The 15,645-nt window shown below is 44.2% G+C and overlaps 1 protein-coding gene across 4 annotated transcripts in view; it reads right to left on the bottom strand.

The window, feature by feature from the left end:
• Positions 1-7,730: 7,730 nt before the first annotated feature.
• Positions 7,731-15,645, bottom strand: part of FAM3D (FAM3 metabolism regulating signaling molecule D) — a 36,879-nt gene continuing 28,964 nt past the window's right edge. For all 4 annotated transcript variants that reach the window (XM_072127492.1, XM_072127491.1, XM_072127489.1 and 1 more), the window contains 5 exons: positions 13,185-13,243; positions 12,265-12,315; positions 10,675-10,759; positions 8,334-8,460; positions 7,731-7,974 (listed from right to left, as the gene is read on the bottom strand). In XM_072127492.1, the coding sequence (XP_071983593.1) occupies positions 7,885-7,974; positions 8,334-8,460; positions 10,675-10,759; positions 12,265-12,315; positions 13,185-13,243 (412 nt within the window). In that variant the 3' untranslated portion in view covers positions 7,731-7,884. The remainder of the gene's footprint in view (positions 7,975-8,333; positions 8,461-10,674; positions 10,760-12,264; positions 12,316-13,184; positions 13,244-15,645) is intronic.

The following is a 15,645-nucleotide window of genomic DNA, read 5'->3' as shown; positions in this document are numbered from 1 at the left end:
AAATATTCGTGAAACCCGACGAAAATGCATACCTCCCAACCGTCCCGTTTTGGGCGGGACAGTCCCGTTTTTTAACCCTTGTCCCGCCTGCACGGACCGTTAAGTGAAAGTCCCGGTTTTTTTGCGGTTTCACGGATTTTTCCGTTTTGTCCCGCCCCCGAGTCCCGCCCCCCCCCGAGTCCCGCCCCCGAGTCCCGCCCCCGTCCTGCTCAGGATACAGAGAAGCCAGGGGGCGGGGTACAGCGTCCTCCTCCTCTCCAGCTCCCGGGCTGTCTGCTGCAGAGCCGGCACCTCCCCCATCCCCTCCCCTGGGAGGCAGAGCCCTCCCTGTCCTCAGGCTGCCACTTGCAGGCACATGGATGGATGGATGGATGGAGCAGTGCAGAGTGTCATGTTCTCTGCACTGCCCCTGCACAGCAGCCCCAGGGGATCATCCTCCGTGCAGGCAGGAGCTCTCCAGCTCTGCTACATCAATAGCTCCCTGCCCCCACCTCCTCCTGCTCCTCACTGAAGTTCGTCTGATGAAGCAGAGCCGAGTGTGTGCAGCTGCTGCAGTGTGATAACAGGTACTCTACAGTGACTGCAGGCAGCAGCTAAAGGGTTAAACACTTTCCTCCATAGACCCCCTGCCCCCATCCCTAACCCCCCCAGTGCCCTTCTATTCTGCTTTTATTGTACCATATACTTAATCCCTTAACCCCTTAAGGACGCAGGGTTTTTCTCTCATTTCTCGCTCTCCAACTTCAAAAATCCATAACTTTTTCATTTTTCCGTGTACAGAGCTGTGTGAGGGCTTATTTTGTGCGTAACAAATTTTACTTTCCCGTAATGTTATTTATTTTAACATGCCGTGTACTGCGAAGCTGCAAAAAATTCCAAATGTGGAAAAAATTTTTTAAAAAACCGCACATGTCACGTTCTTGTGGGCTCAGTTTTTTCGACTTTGACTGTGCACTCAAAATAACACCTCAGCTTTATTCTTTGGTTTGGTGCGATCGCGGTGATACCGGATTTATAGGTTTTATTGTGTTTTAATACATTTTCAAAAATTAAACGCATGTGTGCAAAAAAAAAAAATTTTTGCCATCTTCTGACGCTAATAACTTTTTCATATTTCGGTGCACGGAGCTGGGGGTGGGGTCATTTTTGGCGAAATGAGCCGACGTTTTCATTGCTACCATTTTGAGGTCTGTGCGACATTTTGATCATTTTTAATTTCATTTTTTATGTGATGTAAAAAGGTGTAAAAGTCGCATTTCGGACATTTGGGCGCCATTTCCCGCCTCGGAGGTCACCGCCGCCCGTAACCGTTTTTATATTTTGATAGATCGGGAATTTAGGGACGCGGCGATACCTAATATGTCTGTGATCTTTACTGTTTATTATGTTTTATATCCGTTCTAGGGAAAGGGAGGTGATTAGAATTTTTAATATTTTATAAATTTTTTTTATTTTTAAAACCTGTTTTTTCTTTTTTTTCCACTATTTCTTAGACCATCTACGGTACATTAACCCTAGATGGTCAGATCGCTCCTACCATATACTGCAATACTTCTGGCTCATTGTAACGAACCTGCAGAAGCCATGTAGCCTCGTGTCAAAAGAAGACCCGAGGCTACCACGGCAAACGATCGCCGCCCCCGATGACGTTCGGGGGCACAGCGATCGTAAAAAAGACTTTGCCGGCGACAATGACCGACTGCGGTTATTAGCGGTGGGGGTTTTCTGCAACATGCAAAACCCCCCACCTTGTATGAAGAAGACTCAGCCCGTGAGCCCTCTTCATACACTCCTTATACTCTCTGCGTCGTAGAGCTACGGCGCAGAGCGTTAAGGGGTTAAAGGGGTTTTCCCACAAATACAAGTTAGGCCCTATCCATAGGACAGGGCTTAACCTGCTGATGTGTGGGGGTTTCAGTGATGTGACCCCCATAGATCATGAAAACAAGGGGTCTGTTGGGGTCCACATAAGGTCCATGTCATCGCTCTATGACGGTAATGGAGCAGAATGGTCATACACGGCCGTCTGCTCCATTACTCTGACGGAACAATTTTTGCGTTTCCATATTTCACTCCCCACTTTCAAAAATCAATAACTTTTTTATTTTTCCACGTACAGAGCTGTGTGCGGCCTGTTTCTGCGTAACAAATTATACTTCCTAGTGACAGTATTAAATATTCCAGGCCCTGTACTGGGAAGCGGGAAGGAAAATATCAAATGTGTTTTTTATGGCTTTCACTGCGCGCTCAATAGGACTCCTCCCCTTTACTGCGCTCCATAGGACCCCTCCCCTTTACTGCGCTCCATAGGACCCCTCCCCTTTACTGCGCTCCATAGGACCCCTCCCCTTTACTGCGCTCCATAGGACCCCTCCCCTTTACTGCGCTCCATAGGACCCCTCCCCTTTACTGCGCTCCATAGGACCCCTCCCCTTTACTGCGACAACGAGCATGTCCCCCCCCTAGACAACGAGGATTTCCCCCCTAGACAACGAGCATTTCCCCCTGCTAGACAACGAGCATGTCTCCCCCTGACCCCTAGACAATGAGCATGTCCCCCCCCAAGACAACGAGCATGCCCCCCCCCTAGACAACGAGCATGTCCCCCCCCCCAGACAACGAGCATTCCCCCCCCTAGACAACGAGCATGTCTCCCCCCGACTCCTAGACAACGAGCATGTCCCCCCCCTAGACAACTAGCATTCCCCCCCCCCCTAGACAACGAGCATGTCTACCCCTGACCCCTAGACAACGAGCATGTCTCCCCCCGACTCCTAGACAACGAGCATGTCCCCCCCCTAGACAACTAGCATTTCCCCCCCCCCTAGACAACGAGCATGTCTACCCCTGACCCCTAGACAACGAGCATTCCCCCCCCTAGACAACGAGCCTGTCCTCCCCTGTGGCTGCGTGCCCTTTTTTGTGTGTTTGTGTTATTTTTGTCTTCCAGGACCGTGCCTGCTGTGGACTGCTTCGGATTCGAAGGATTACATCGATGACCGACAGTTCTAACAAATAAAATGGTCAACGAGGGTGTGTCTGCGTCTTTTGTTCAATAAAATTTTCTGAAAACGGTGTGATTATTTATTTTTTTGCGACACTCTTCATAGTTTGCCGTAGTAGTGGTGCCGGCTAGGTGACGGTGCTCATTACTAAGGGCTGGCCTTAGTGTTTGCCTTAATTTTTTTGGCAAATTTACACTAACGCCCATACCATTACCCCGGTACCCACCGCCACCAGGGGTGCCGGGAAGAGCCGGGTACAAACCAGTACCTGACCGTCTATAGATGGTCAGGTGTTGGGGCGGCTGCAGGCTGTTATTGTTGCGCTGGGATAGCCCCCTAACAGTGGCCTATCCCAGCTCAGTAATAGCAGGCTGCTGCTGCTTTTTTGTATCTGGCTGATTTGAACAATAGGGGGCACCCCATGCCGTTTTTCCCCCCCATTTTTTTGTAAAAATGGGGGAAACAGCCTGGGAGCCCCCTTTAAAGGGGGGACCCCACGCATATTTTTGTCAAAAATTTGAAGAAAAAACGGCATGGGGTGCCCCTATTTTTCAAATCAGCCTGATACAAAAAAGCAGCAGCAGCCTGCCATTACTGAGCTGGGATAGGCCACTGTTAGGGGGCTATTCCAGCGCAACAATAACAGCCTGCAGCCGCCCCAGCACCTGACCATCTATAGACGGTCAGGTACTGGTTTGTACCCGGCTCTTCCCGGCACCCCTGGTGGCGGTGGGTACCGGGGTAATGGTATGGGCGTTAGTGTGAATTTGCCAAAAAAATTAAGGCAAACACTAAGGCCAGCCCTTAGTAATGAGCACCGTCACCTAGCCGGCACCACTACTACGGCAAACTATGAAGAGTGTCGCAAAAAAATAAATAATCACACCGTTTTCAGAAAATTTTATTGAACAAAAAACGCAGACACACCCTCGTTGACCATTTTATTTGTTAGAACTGTCGGTCATCGATGTAATCCTTCGAATCGGAAGCAGTCCACAGCATGCACGGTCCTGGAAGACAAAAATAACACAAACACACAAAAAAGGGCACGCAGCCACAGGGGGGGACAGGCTCGTTGTCTAGGTGGGGGACATGCTCGTTGTCTAGGGGGGGGGGACATGCTCGTTGTCTAGGGGGGGACATGGTCGTTGTCTAGGTGGGGGTACATTCTCGTTGTCTAGGTGGGGGTACATGCTCGTTGTCTAGGGGGGGGTACATGCTCGTTGTCTAGGGGGGGGCATGCTCGTTGTCTAGGGGACATGCTCGTTGTCTAGGGGGGGCATGCTTGTTGTCTAGGGGGGGCATGCTCGTTGTCTGGGGGGGACATGCTCGTTGTCTAGGGGGGGGCATGCTCGTTGTCTGGGGGCGGACATGCCCGTTGTCTGGGGGGGACATGCTCGTTGTCTAGGGGGGGGCATGCTCGTTGTCTGGGGGCGGACATGCCCGTTGTCTGGGGGGGACATGCTCGTTGTCTAGGGGGGGACATGCTCGTTGTCTAGGGGAGGACATGCTCGTTGTCTGGGGGGGGCATGCTCGTTGTCTAGGGGAGGACATGCTCGTTGTCTAGGAGGGCATGCTCGTTGTCTAGGGGGAGTGGAATATGCCCCCCAATTATATACATAAATATACATTGGTGCCAGTGGATGCGTTGAAGGTATGAGCAGTGGCGTGGCCAGGGGGTGTGGTTAGGGGGCGTGGCTAGGGTGTGGCTTCTGTGGGTAAAAAAATCGCCGCGGCGCGCTTCGCGCGCCGCCATTTTGTCCCTCTTTCTCCTCCACAAAAGTTGGGAGGTATGGAAAATGCGCTATTCGGACCCTTAGTAAATGAGCCCTAATATGTCTATTTTATCCACCAGAGGTCCTCACTGTACAATCATTCTAAAATTACGGAACCCTCGATGGTCCAAAAAGTATTGTATGTATTTTGCTTCATTTGCTGGATGATGATCCCATGTGGAAATATCTGCTTGTTACTGGGCAAGTAGTAAGTTTGTTTGTTTTTTTAAACGAAACTTGTTAAGGCTTCCGTAGTTTTAGACTAAAGGAATAGGTATATAAAAGAAAAGATATCACGCCATCTTGTGGACGAAGTTTAGAACTACAGTTACCTTCAGATTAACATCCGCGAGCTAGGTGAACCCTGAGGACACTCTGTGGAGAAAGTGTATAACTACAGCCACATAGAAACCAATACAGGCACACTGAGGACACCTTGTGGGGAGTGTTAAAAACTACAACCACAGAAAGAGTAATACATTTTAGCACAGGTGTACACTGAGGACCTCTGGTGGATAAAATAGGCATATTACTTTGGAATGTGACCCATAGGCAGATACAATGATACACAATGTAAAGTTATAATAAAAATAATAGATGAATTTGTATACAGGGGATTTGATCCGCCAAAAAGGTAAAAAGGTCTTGTTGTTTTGAAATATATATATATGTATAAATGTATAATAATTTGTATATATAATATGTATGTGTATAAAAGGTTTTATTACTTTATTAGGTTTGCATTTTCCAGTTTAAAAATGTACAAGTATTAGACAATATGACACTATTTTTGCTTTCCTTAAATTCCAACATCTTCTAAGTTTTTCACTTTCCTGAAATACAATTGAAGTGTTTGCAGATTTTGCAGATAACATCGCCATCTACTGTCAGAAATAGTAAGTGCAGGATATAAGATTTTTCCATAATGTTTCTTTTTAGAGGGAATGAAATAGAGTGTAATAACAAACCCCTTGTGTGCCGACAAAAATCTAGAACAAGGCCCTGTTCACCTTCCATGTGTCATTTATGTAAGTGTTTTTTATGTGCAGGGGAGGCCATTGTGCCCTCTCAGACATTGGAACCCCGGTGTATTTATTACCTTGCAGCTGCAGCTGTGCTACTTACCTGTATGGTAGATACTTTGTTGTAATATTTACTATATGTTGGAATGTGATTGAGACAGATTCCAGATTTCCACAGTCACATTTTTTTAGTATTTCATAAATTTTATGATTTAATTTACACCTGTTCTATACTGCATATAAAGAGGTATTTCCATCTCCTGTATCTATGATATAGATACAAGATTAAAAAAAATACATGATATGTGCAGTGGCCGCTTCTAGGACCCGATAGTACCTTGGGAACAGGGGTCCATTGAGCCCCATCCCACAACCTGGCCGAAACCGTGTGACCATGTGTGTTCTCCATTCAGTGTCTCACACTCATATCAGCTGTGAAGAGACACTATTTTTAAGTGGCAGATCTTGCTTTGTTGCAGATAACTGTGCCCCTGATGCTGCCCCCTCATCTTACTGTTGGTGCCACCTGAGGCAAGTAGCTCAACTCGCATCATGGCTGGAGCACCCCTGACTAAAACAAATAAGTTCTCAGGTTCCATAGTATAGGATATCATTCTGCACTTCCTGTAATGCAGCTGTTTAGATAATCATAGGGTAGAATAATATAGGAACTGAGGGATTGCAACCATTATATGGAACCTAAAATGTGGCCTTTTTATGAAGCTTTTTTTTTTACATTCCCTTGACAAATCAACGACTGAGCACCATGAAGTTTTTTATTAGGATTTTGCTGTTCACTTGTCCTTAAATGTAAGCTGTCGCCAAAGGCCCTTTTTGAGCCTCCTCCATGTCCCCACAGACAATAAATAGCTTTTTATAAAACTTCTGGCGTTAGTGGTTAATACAATAACTTATATTAAAGTTTACCTGGCTCCCTGCCAGCTTGTGTCCTGTGTCCCTGGGCAGTGTTCAGCACGGAGCAGAGTTCCTCCCTCCCCAAATACTCATCTGTGAGTTTGAAAAAAACCCTCCTCCTCCCAGTCACCTCATGCCAGCACATCTCTACTGTATCTGCAAGAGGAGGAAGTAGAGGCGGGCCAAGGAGTGACTGGGAGGAGGAAGAGGAGGGTTTTAGCATTTTACAGCGGAGGAGGAGAGCGGGAGGGGAGCTCTGCTCCATGCTGAACACCCCCCAGGGACACAGGACACGCTGGTAGGGAGGCAGCTAAACTTTAATATAAGTTATTGTTTTAACGACTAATGCCAGAAGTTTTATAAAATCAGTTTGGGGATGAGCTATTTATTGTCTGTGGGGGCTCCAAAAGTGTGCCTGGTGACAGGTTCCCTTTACTAATCTCGATATAGCATCAAGATTAGAGATGAGCGGACCCAAAGGGGGATATTTATCATACTCCAGCGCAGCGTCTATTTCTATTCTAGGTCCAACCTGGTGTGGAAATAAATGAAAAGCAAGTGCACAGGCGCAGGGACAGAAATGCAGCGCTTTGGCCCACTCCTCGGCCAGCTGCACCCTCCTTCATGCCCCCCTAGTGTGGAGGTGGCGTAAAAAAGAAAAATAATTATAAATACTAGCTATAAGATAGCATTTGGGATTATTTCTGGGCCAAAGACCTGATAAATTCCCCCCAATGTTTCTGTTTGGGTTTTTGTCCAGCATAATCCGGACAAATTGACTAGTCATGCCTATGATTGGCCAGGGCAAAGAATCTGAACCCCAAACCCGAGCTGAAACATTGGGTCTCCTTATCTGTAATATAGATGTCTCCACAAGGATGGATATCCGATCCCTACTGCCTGGCAGCAATATTCTGTCCACATAGTTATACATTACCAAACCTCAGGGAAGGATCCTGATGTCCTCTGTCATCTGGATACAAATTTGATAAAAAAAAATAATAATGGCAATATTGTTAAAGTTCCCCAAAATCTCTTTCCTTTATTAAATAATAAAATATATACATCCACATGTAAACAGATTGCTGAGACGTCGAAAAGGAGTCCAAATAGCCCTAACAATTCAGTCGTATGAGAGCAGTCCAGAACGCGCCCTGGGATTCACCATTAGTCCATTTTTTTAGGAATACATCCACTCATTTCCAGAACTTCGGGCCAGCCGTCATACTTGTTGTTTTCTTTGTCATTCTTGAGGTGCTGGATGAGAAGTAAGAAGCGGGAATTATATTCATGTGTCATAGATGAACTCATCCAACATGTGGCACATTCATAGAACCCTTTAGATCCATTAACATCCATTGGAGTTGCAGCTAAATTACCGAACCAGGATGTAACGCTGATAACCCAGTACTGCTGGGACCTTTGTATTGGGCACCGAGTGTTCAATTTTAGGCCACAAAGGTAATGGAGAGCCCCTGACTCTAGATAATAGATATCCGCAATACCACTCATCATCTGGTAAGGAGGCCTCTGGTTCATGGTGGGAATCCCACATGGAGCCCTCTTTATGCAGTACATAGTCCCTTATCCTGAAATAATAAGGAAAGTTACATTACCTGCTCAAAGGGGCTTTTGTTCTTTAAACCTTTTCCTCCTACAAAGACCCACGAGTCCCTGAAACCCAGATTCTTTGCGACGCTGCTTCCGTAACTGGATAAAATCTCTCTGGTTTGGTCATCCAGTCTAAAGTGGAAAAATAGATCAAAGTTAATAGAAAACCATTACAACTATTATTCTAATCGAATGTCGTAGTATATACCGTATCCAATCATGTGCCAATTGTCAAAAGAGATTAAAGAGGACAAAGTGCTGACAAAACTTATTTTGTTATTGCTACCTAGCCTTTACTGGGGACAGCACCATATATTGTATAGTGGCCGTGCTTGGTATTGCAGCTCAGTCCCTTTCTTCTGAATGAGACTAAGCTACACCCAGTCCACATGATGAGCAGATTACCAAAGTCATGAGACGGATCAAACAGGCGATCCCTGCAGTGCTGGCATGCCAGATCCATGCCAATAAGACAATGATCCCCAATCCTAAGGATATATCATCGATTTTTAAAACTTTTACTTTTAAAGGGTTTGTTTGTACCAAGTTTGATTATTATTTTCCTTCCAAAGGATAATTATCTGACTGTACAGGGTCCGACTGCTGATCACATGAAAAGACCTTAATTATCATGAGGATAGGGGTCCTGTCCTCACTTATTCAATGAGTGGAAGGTCAGTCATGTATACTGACTGCCGCCCCGTTAAATACTATGGGAGCTTTGGAAATTGCTGAGCACAGAGCTCGGGTATCTCGACACTCTACATTGTCAGCACGGGAGGTACTGACAATAGTATTGAATGGAGAAGCGATACAAATGCTGCATGAAATAGTGAGAACGGGATCCCCATTATTGTGATTGCTGGAGGTTCCAGCAGTTGGACCCCCGTTGATCAGTTTGTTGTTCCTTATCCTGTAGATTGGGGATAACAATCAAACTTGGTACAAGCTAATAAAGTCAAGCACCTTCAATGGATTACATCAGTGGATTACATCTAAGCCTTCTCACTCAGTAGCAGCCGTGGTCTCTGATTATGTGTTGTTATATTATTATTCTATACATTATGCATTACATAGGTGTGTGGTTATAGACCTACCTGCGCCTTGTTTACAGGAAGCAGTAGGTGACATCTACTCTGCTGTCCTCATTTACATATGACCTAATTAGTGTGGCCATTTAACCAGTGAAGATAACATCTTAGGCCCATAAAGTGAAAACATCCCCAGTTTGAGCAGCGCCACATTAGGGACCATTGTGGAATATCCCTTTAAGTTATATTAAAGACCATAATAACCAATCTCCCCTCATGTGTTGGGTCTTCAGCAGAAGGAAGTTGTTCTAAATATATTAAAATGTGTCCAACAAACAAGATACAATACTGGCTCAGTTGAGAGCTAAAAAAAAAAACGCTGGACAGGCAGGTATAATAGAAGCAGATAAAACTAAACAGATTCCAGCACATTGAAGCATCCAATACAATCTTCTTTATTATCAGGTTAAAATACATCCTGTAAGTTGGTAACGCGTTTCGGACTATGTTGAGTCCTTAGTTATAACATTAAGGAGCACATTTACTAAGGGTCCGTTGAATGCATTTCCGTTGGGTTTCCCAAATTTTTCCGTTTTGCCCTAAACTGCCCAGGTTTTTTGGCGCACACGATCGGATTGTAGCGCATCGGCACCGGCTTTCATGTGACACAAATCGGGGAGCATGGCCGTCGGACAACCTGACAAACTGCGGAATTTAAAAATGAAATTGTGTCACAAGATCAGCACTTACATGCACCGGGAAGAAGAAGGTGAAGTCTGGCGGACCTGAGCGGGGGAAGCGACACATGCAGGATATCGGGCGCACGATCTTAGTGAATCGCGGAAGCTCCAAATCCTCATAGGACGTTCCGGATCGGTGGAGTCAACGGGGCGGGTAAGTAAATGTGCCCCTATGACTGAGGAATCTGTGTAGTCCGAAATGCGTTAACAACTTACAGGTTACACATTACCATAAACTGGGAGGAATCTGCTCAATACTGATACTTTGTGGCTTAAAATGACTGAATACATTGTGAGTCACATAACGTAACTAAGGAGGATTTACATTACATCTCTAGCAAACAAAAAGTTTAGAATCAGAAACAGCACCACACTAGACCACAGGCCACTGCTGGTATTGCAGCTTAACCATATCATCAAGAAATATAAAACCTGTAAAGTTAAGGTACATAGAGCTGAAGAACCAATAGGTAGAGAGTGGAGTTCTGGGTAATCCAGCAAATCAGAATAATCAGGGCTTCTGCCAAACTGATTTAGAAACGTGTCACATCCGATCCAATATTCCTCTTACTTACTTTGTGGCTGGATCATCAAAGGATGCAATAAGTATTAGTGTACCCTCTTTTATTGGCTCCAAGAACTTCTTCATCTCATTTATTTCTTGGGGGGGGAGACAACAAGATAGACATGATTATTTACATTGCTTACTACCGAAATCAGGAAGAAATTATTCAGAAGTCTTCCAGGATTTAAAGAAGACCCGTCACCACGTATATAATGTAAAAGAGGTCCTGACACCTTGTACATAATGTTAAAGAGAACCCGTCATCACGTACACAATGTTATAAAGAGAACCCGTCATCACGTACACAATGTTATAAAGAGGACCTCTGGATCTCTACTGTCAGATGGGTGGAGCAAGGTTTCTGTTGCAGCCAAGTACCACCCACCTGACAGTAGAGAGCCTAATTAGCATAGTTTCAACATTTTTAACATGCTTAGCCTTTCTACTGACAGATGCATAACACAGGGCAACGACATGGCAGCAATCACATGGGGAATCTCGTCCCCATGTGAAGGAGTCCAGGATTTTGTACTTGGTGACGGGTCCTATTAAAGAAATAACTAGCCAGTCCTTCAGATTTTCTTTCCACTTGATGTTTTATTGGCAAGAGACTGACCTCTGAGACCCCTCGCTGATCAGTACAATCTATGGGGCCATATACATGAGCCATTGTGCCTATACAAAAAATGAGGTGCCCTGCTGATCACCAGGGGTCCCGGAGGTGTGTCCTTACACTGAATGGTGGCCATATACTACACTATAGTCAACATGGCATCTTAGTCCATTGATGTGCTGGGCCTGAGCCTCATGATTATCCTTTCATAGAAAGATGAGCTCAAAAGGATGATGTACACTTGAAAGATTTGTCCAAAATTTTTAAAACAAACTACTAGAATAGGTTCAAAGAAGATAGAAAAAGATGGCACTACTCCTATCCACCAAATAAAGGAGTAAAATATCACATTTAGGAGTGCATGGGTTCCATATATATGGAGGTATGTATCCTCAGTGGTGCTCAATTCCTCAAAACGTAAAACAAAAGTCCAGGCAACAAAAATGTTATGTAGAAAGCAAGGATGGCACTCACCGAAAAATGGTTGTGGATATCTTCTTTTATTTCATCAAGTACATATACTCACACGAAGTGGGTGCAGGGGAGGGAGTGGGAGCTGAACGCCCAAAGGAGGGCCCTCCTTTGGGCGTTCAGCTCCCACTCCCTCCCCTGCACCCACTTCGTGTGAGTATATGTACTTGATGAAATAAAAGAAGATATCCACAACCATTTTTCGGTGAGTGCCATCCTTGCTTTCTACATAACATTTTTGTTGCCTAAACTACTAGAATAGAATCGTGAAACAGGTAATATTCACCTAACCGACTCCCTGTTGTTCCTGTTCCGAACTCAAAATGTTCTGGGATCAGGAAAGTTTTATTTCTTGAATTCATTTATCTAATTTTTTCCAAATTTTTTTTATGCAGGTAGAGAATCCCTGTTATCAAGCCAATTATGGTCCTGTTCTCACAATAATATATTGGATAAACATACAATGTGGTTCTCTAGGCAGCTAGCCAAAATTGAAGTCAATTGAGTGTAACTTACCTCCCGAGTACATGTCAAAGTGACCCGTCTTGAGAACCTGTAATGTGGTGGCTGCAAGGAAAAATGGTAATAGAAAGTAAATTTTAAAAAAAAACAGGAAACAGATTTTGTATATTTTTAGCAGCTGATGTGATAAAAATGGGTATTCCCACTTCGGCACATCCAATGGAATTTGGAAGCCACCATAGAAGTGTTTGACCTCAGAAAGCGCAAGTTTGGCCTCCACCAACCCAGTATTTATGATACAAGAATTGAAAGAAAAGTAGGAAAACCCTTTAAATGCTCAGAGATTAGTCTGTGTAGTGATAGAACAAACTTTCCAGATATTTGGGTCCCACGTAAGGTCCTAACATCCTAAAGATCCCAACCCTTTTCAGATGGGACGGATTGTTTGTCTTAAAATCCTTGCAAATTTAGGATAATTCATAACTACTGTTAAACGGACATGGACCACAAAGTCTGTTTGGTTCAACCCTAGCGCCAGCAGTATTTAAATCGTTGTGGCCATTTGCCACCGGCACTACCATGCACTCAGGGCACCGTCATTTTGGGGAGGATTGTCGCTACACCACGACCCTCGCCAAAATGTTAGTGCCGACACATGCTGTGCTGCAATAATGTAAATGCCGCTGGCGACTTTGCTCTGTGATTGGTGGCAGCAAAATAAAAAACCTGGAACAAAACAGATTTTTAAAACTTGGGTTCGGCTGAACCCGGATTTTAACGGAACCCTAATCATCATTCATAACTAAAATACATCATAGTTCTCATTGAATTGGCCGAAGTTATAAAGGCCATGGCACCCAAGTGACCCCCCTACAGTAACTGCGCCAATGAATGAGACAAAACTGGTGCAAGTGTAACAATAGCGTAGCCCTTATCATTATACAAAATTACTCACTATAATAGTAAATACTTACCATTTACTAGCGCAAAGTTCAGGCCTCTTCCGATGTTGTTTTGCACACTACTCATAATTCTGAAACGGAAAGTCACACATTATCAATTACCTATAAGTGGCATTATCGCCATAATCAGATTGAAAAGGGGGGAGGGGGGGGGTCTAGCACTGGAGACCCAAGTGATGAGCTAACTCAACGTGGAGAGCAGAGCCAGAAGTACAGCTCCATTCTCTGAATAGTGGCCGGCCTGGGTAACTGCAGTTTGAGTTTCCAGGGAGCGGAGATGCATTAACACATCTCAACCACTGCACAGATAATGGAAATGTTCAGTCAGCTAATCGGTGGGGTCTCCAGTGCCGGACCACCTTCATAATGTAATACGATGATCCAATGCTATGTATCTGATATAGTAACTAGTATAGTATAGAAATCCTTCAATACTTTGTCCTACGGCTACATATTTAGATTCTATTCTGCTACAGAGAATTATGGAATAATAATGTTTTACAGACACAAACAATTCCCAGTGCATTTGGGCTTCCATCAAAAGAGTTTTCCTTATCCCATCCTGGAAAACATATTTGCATTTTTCCCAGAATCCCCTAGGGGAGCATCAATGGCTAAAAGTCTCCACACTCCTGCAAGGCGACCTTAATCGGCAAAGTCTCCATAAAGAAAACTCTTACTTCCTGACCCAAGTCAAAAGCCTCTCACTCGGCTAGACCGGTTCCCTGCACTATACTGAAGAGGTGCAAAGACATTAAAACAGCATCTAGACTTGCTGTTCCTTTTGGCTTTAATCTCACATCAAGTCATTAGGTTTCTTGAAAGTAGTGCTTGATGTTGAGGGGACTGATCTACAAGGTAACTAAGAGGCAATGTTTTCTGTGTCCAAACCTCCAAAATATATTTGCATATTCATCAGTGAGTTTGGTATTTTACCATAATTGTAGTCTAGGCTCTATCCAGTACAGGGCAGTAACCTCCTTAGCGCCACCTAGTGGTGGCTTTTGACAGCCAATATTTTATCATACATGCTTCCATCAGCTTCCATCATATAAGGGCTCAAGCACATGTGCCCAGCCTGTGGAAACGCTCCCTATGGTGGCCCAATCCCATGGACTGCACATGGAGCAGTGGACGGGAGTCCCTACATCTTATGGAAATATAATGCAAGGATGTCCCGTCTGCTGCCCAAACAGCCGCACCGGAACTGTAATAGTTAATACATTATAGATAAATATAGTTAATACATTAATAGTAAAGCAGACGAGATGTCCTTGTATTATATTTCTATATAATGTAGGGACCCACGTACACTGCACTTTGTGTAGTCGATGGGATCGGGCCACCGTATGACCCGTTTCCACGGGCTGCACACATTCATGTGCCTGAGCCCTAACTCTTATTAAGGTAAACGCTACGGCCATACAGATAAAGAATGAAGCAGAAGAACAGATAATAAACAGTTGATAAAGAGGGCAGTGGCAGATATATATATATATATATACACACAGACAGTCCCCGGGTTACATACAAGATAGGTTCCATAAGTTTGTTCTTAAGTTGAATTTGTATGTAAGTCGAAACTGTATATTTTATAATTGTAGATCCACACATAATTTCTTTTGCGCCAGTGACAAATGTAGTTTCAAAATTTTTTGTTGTAATAGGACCAAGGATTATCAATAAAAGCTTCATTACAGAAACCTTACAGCTGGTCATTGCAGTCTGGGACTATAGTAACATCCAGAGAGCTTCACCAGAGGTCACAGCGGGCTGAGGGGTCTGTCTTTAACTAGGGGTCATCTGTAAGTTGGGTGTCCTTAAGTAGGGGACTACCTTAAGCAGGAAATCTGTCATGTGAGAATATGCCATTAAGATACAAAGGAAATCTACCAATAACATTAGGCACAGATGGTTACCCTATAGATAGTAATTGGATTTATATGCACCTTGCACGGTGCAGCCGAGCGGGACACATTAGGATGCAATGTGCTAATGATCGGTTTTGATTAATTTGAAGCATTACAGCTAATCATCTTTTCTGCTAATTTTCTGGCACTTTACATGATTCCCGATGAGTCCCCTGTAGAACATTTACCATATGTTTTTATTATTTCAACAAATATACCTGTAACCCATCAACTGCTGGCAACATACCGAGCAACCACCTTAACATGTACAAATGTAATAAATACCGTTCATATAATAAAAGTTTATAAAAATATAAAATATTCATGTATATACATCACAACTGACCCATCATTACATCACTACTGACAATAGATGATGTCATAGCTTATCCCCTCCCCCTCCCTGTACAATGACCTCTATATAGATAACACTGACCCATCATTACATCACTACTGACAATAGATGATGTCACAGCTTATCCCCTCCCCCTCCCTGTACAATGACCTCTATATAGATAACACTGACCCATCATTACATCACTACTGACAATAGATGATGTCAC

The sequence above is a fragment of the Engystomops pustulosus genome, chromosome 10 (assembly GCF_040894005.1).
Source record: "Engystomops pustulosus chromosome 10, aEngPut4.maternal, whole genome shotgun sequence".
Taxonomy (NCBI): domain Eukaryota; kingdom Metazoa; phylum Chordata; class Amphibia; order Anura; family Leptodactylidae; genus Engystomops; species Engystomops pustulosus.
Note: the sequence above shows the minus strand (reverse complement) of the source record. Positions and strands in the feature narration are given on the sequence as shown.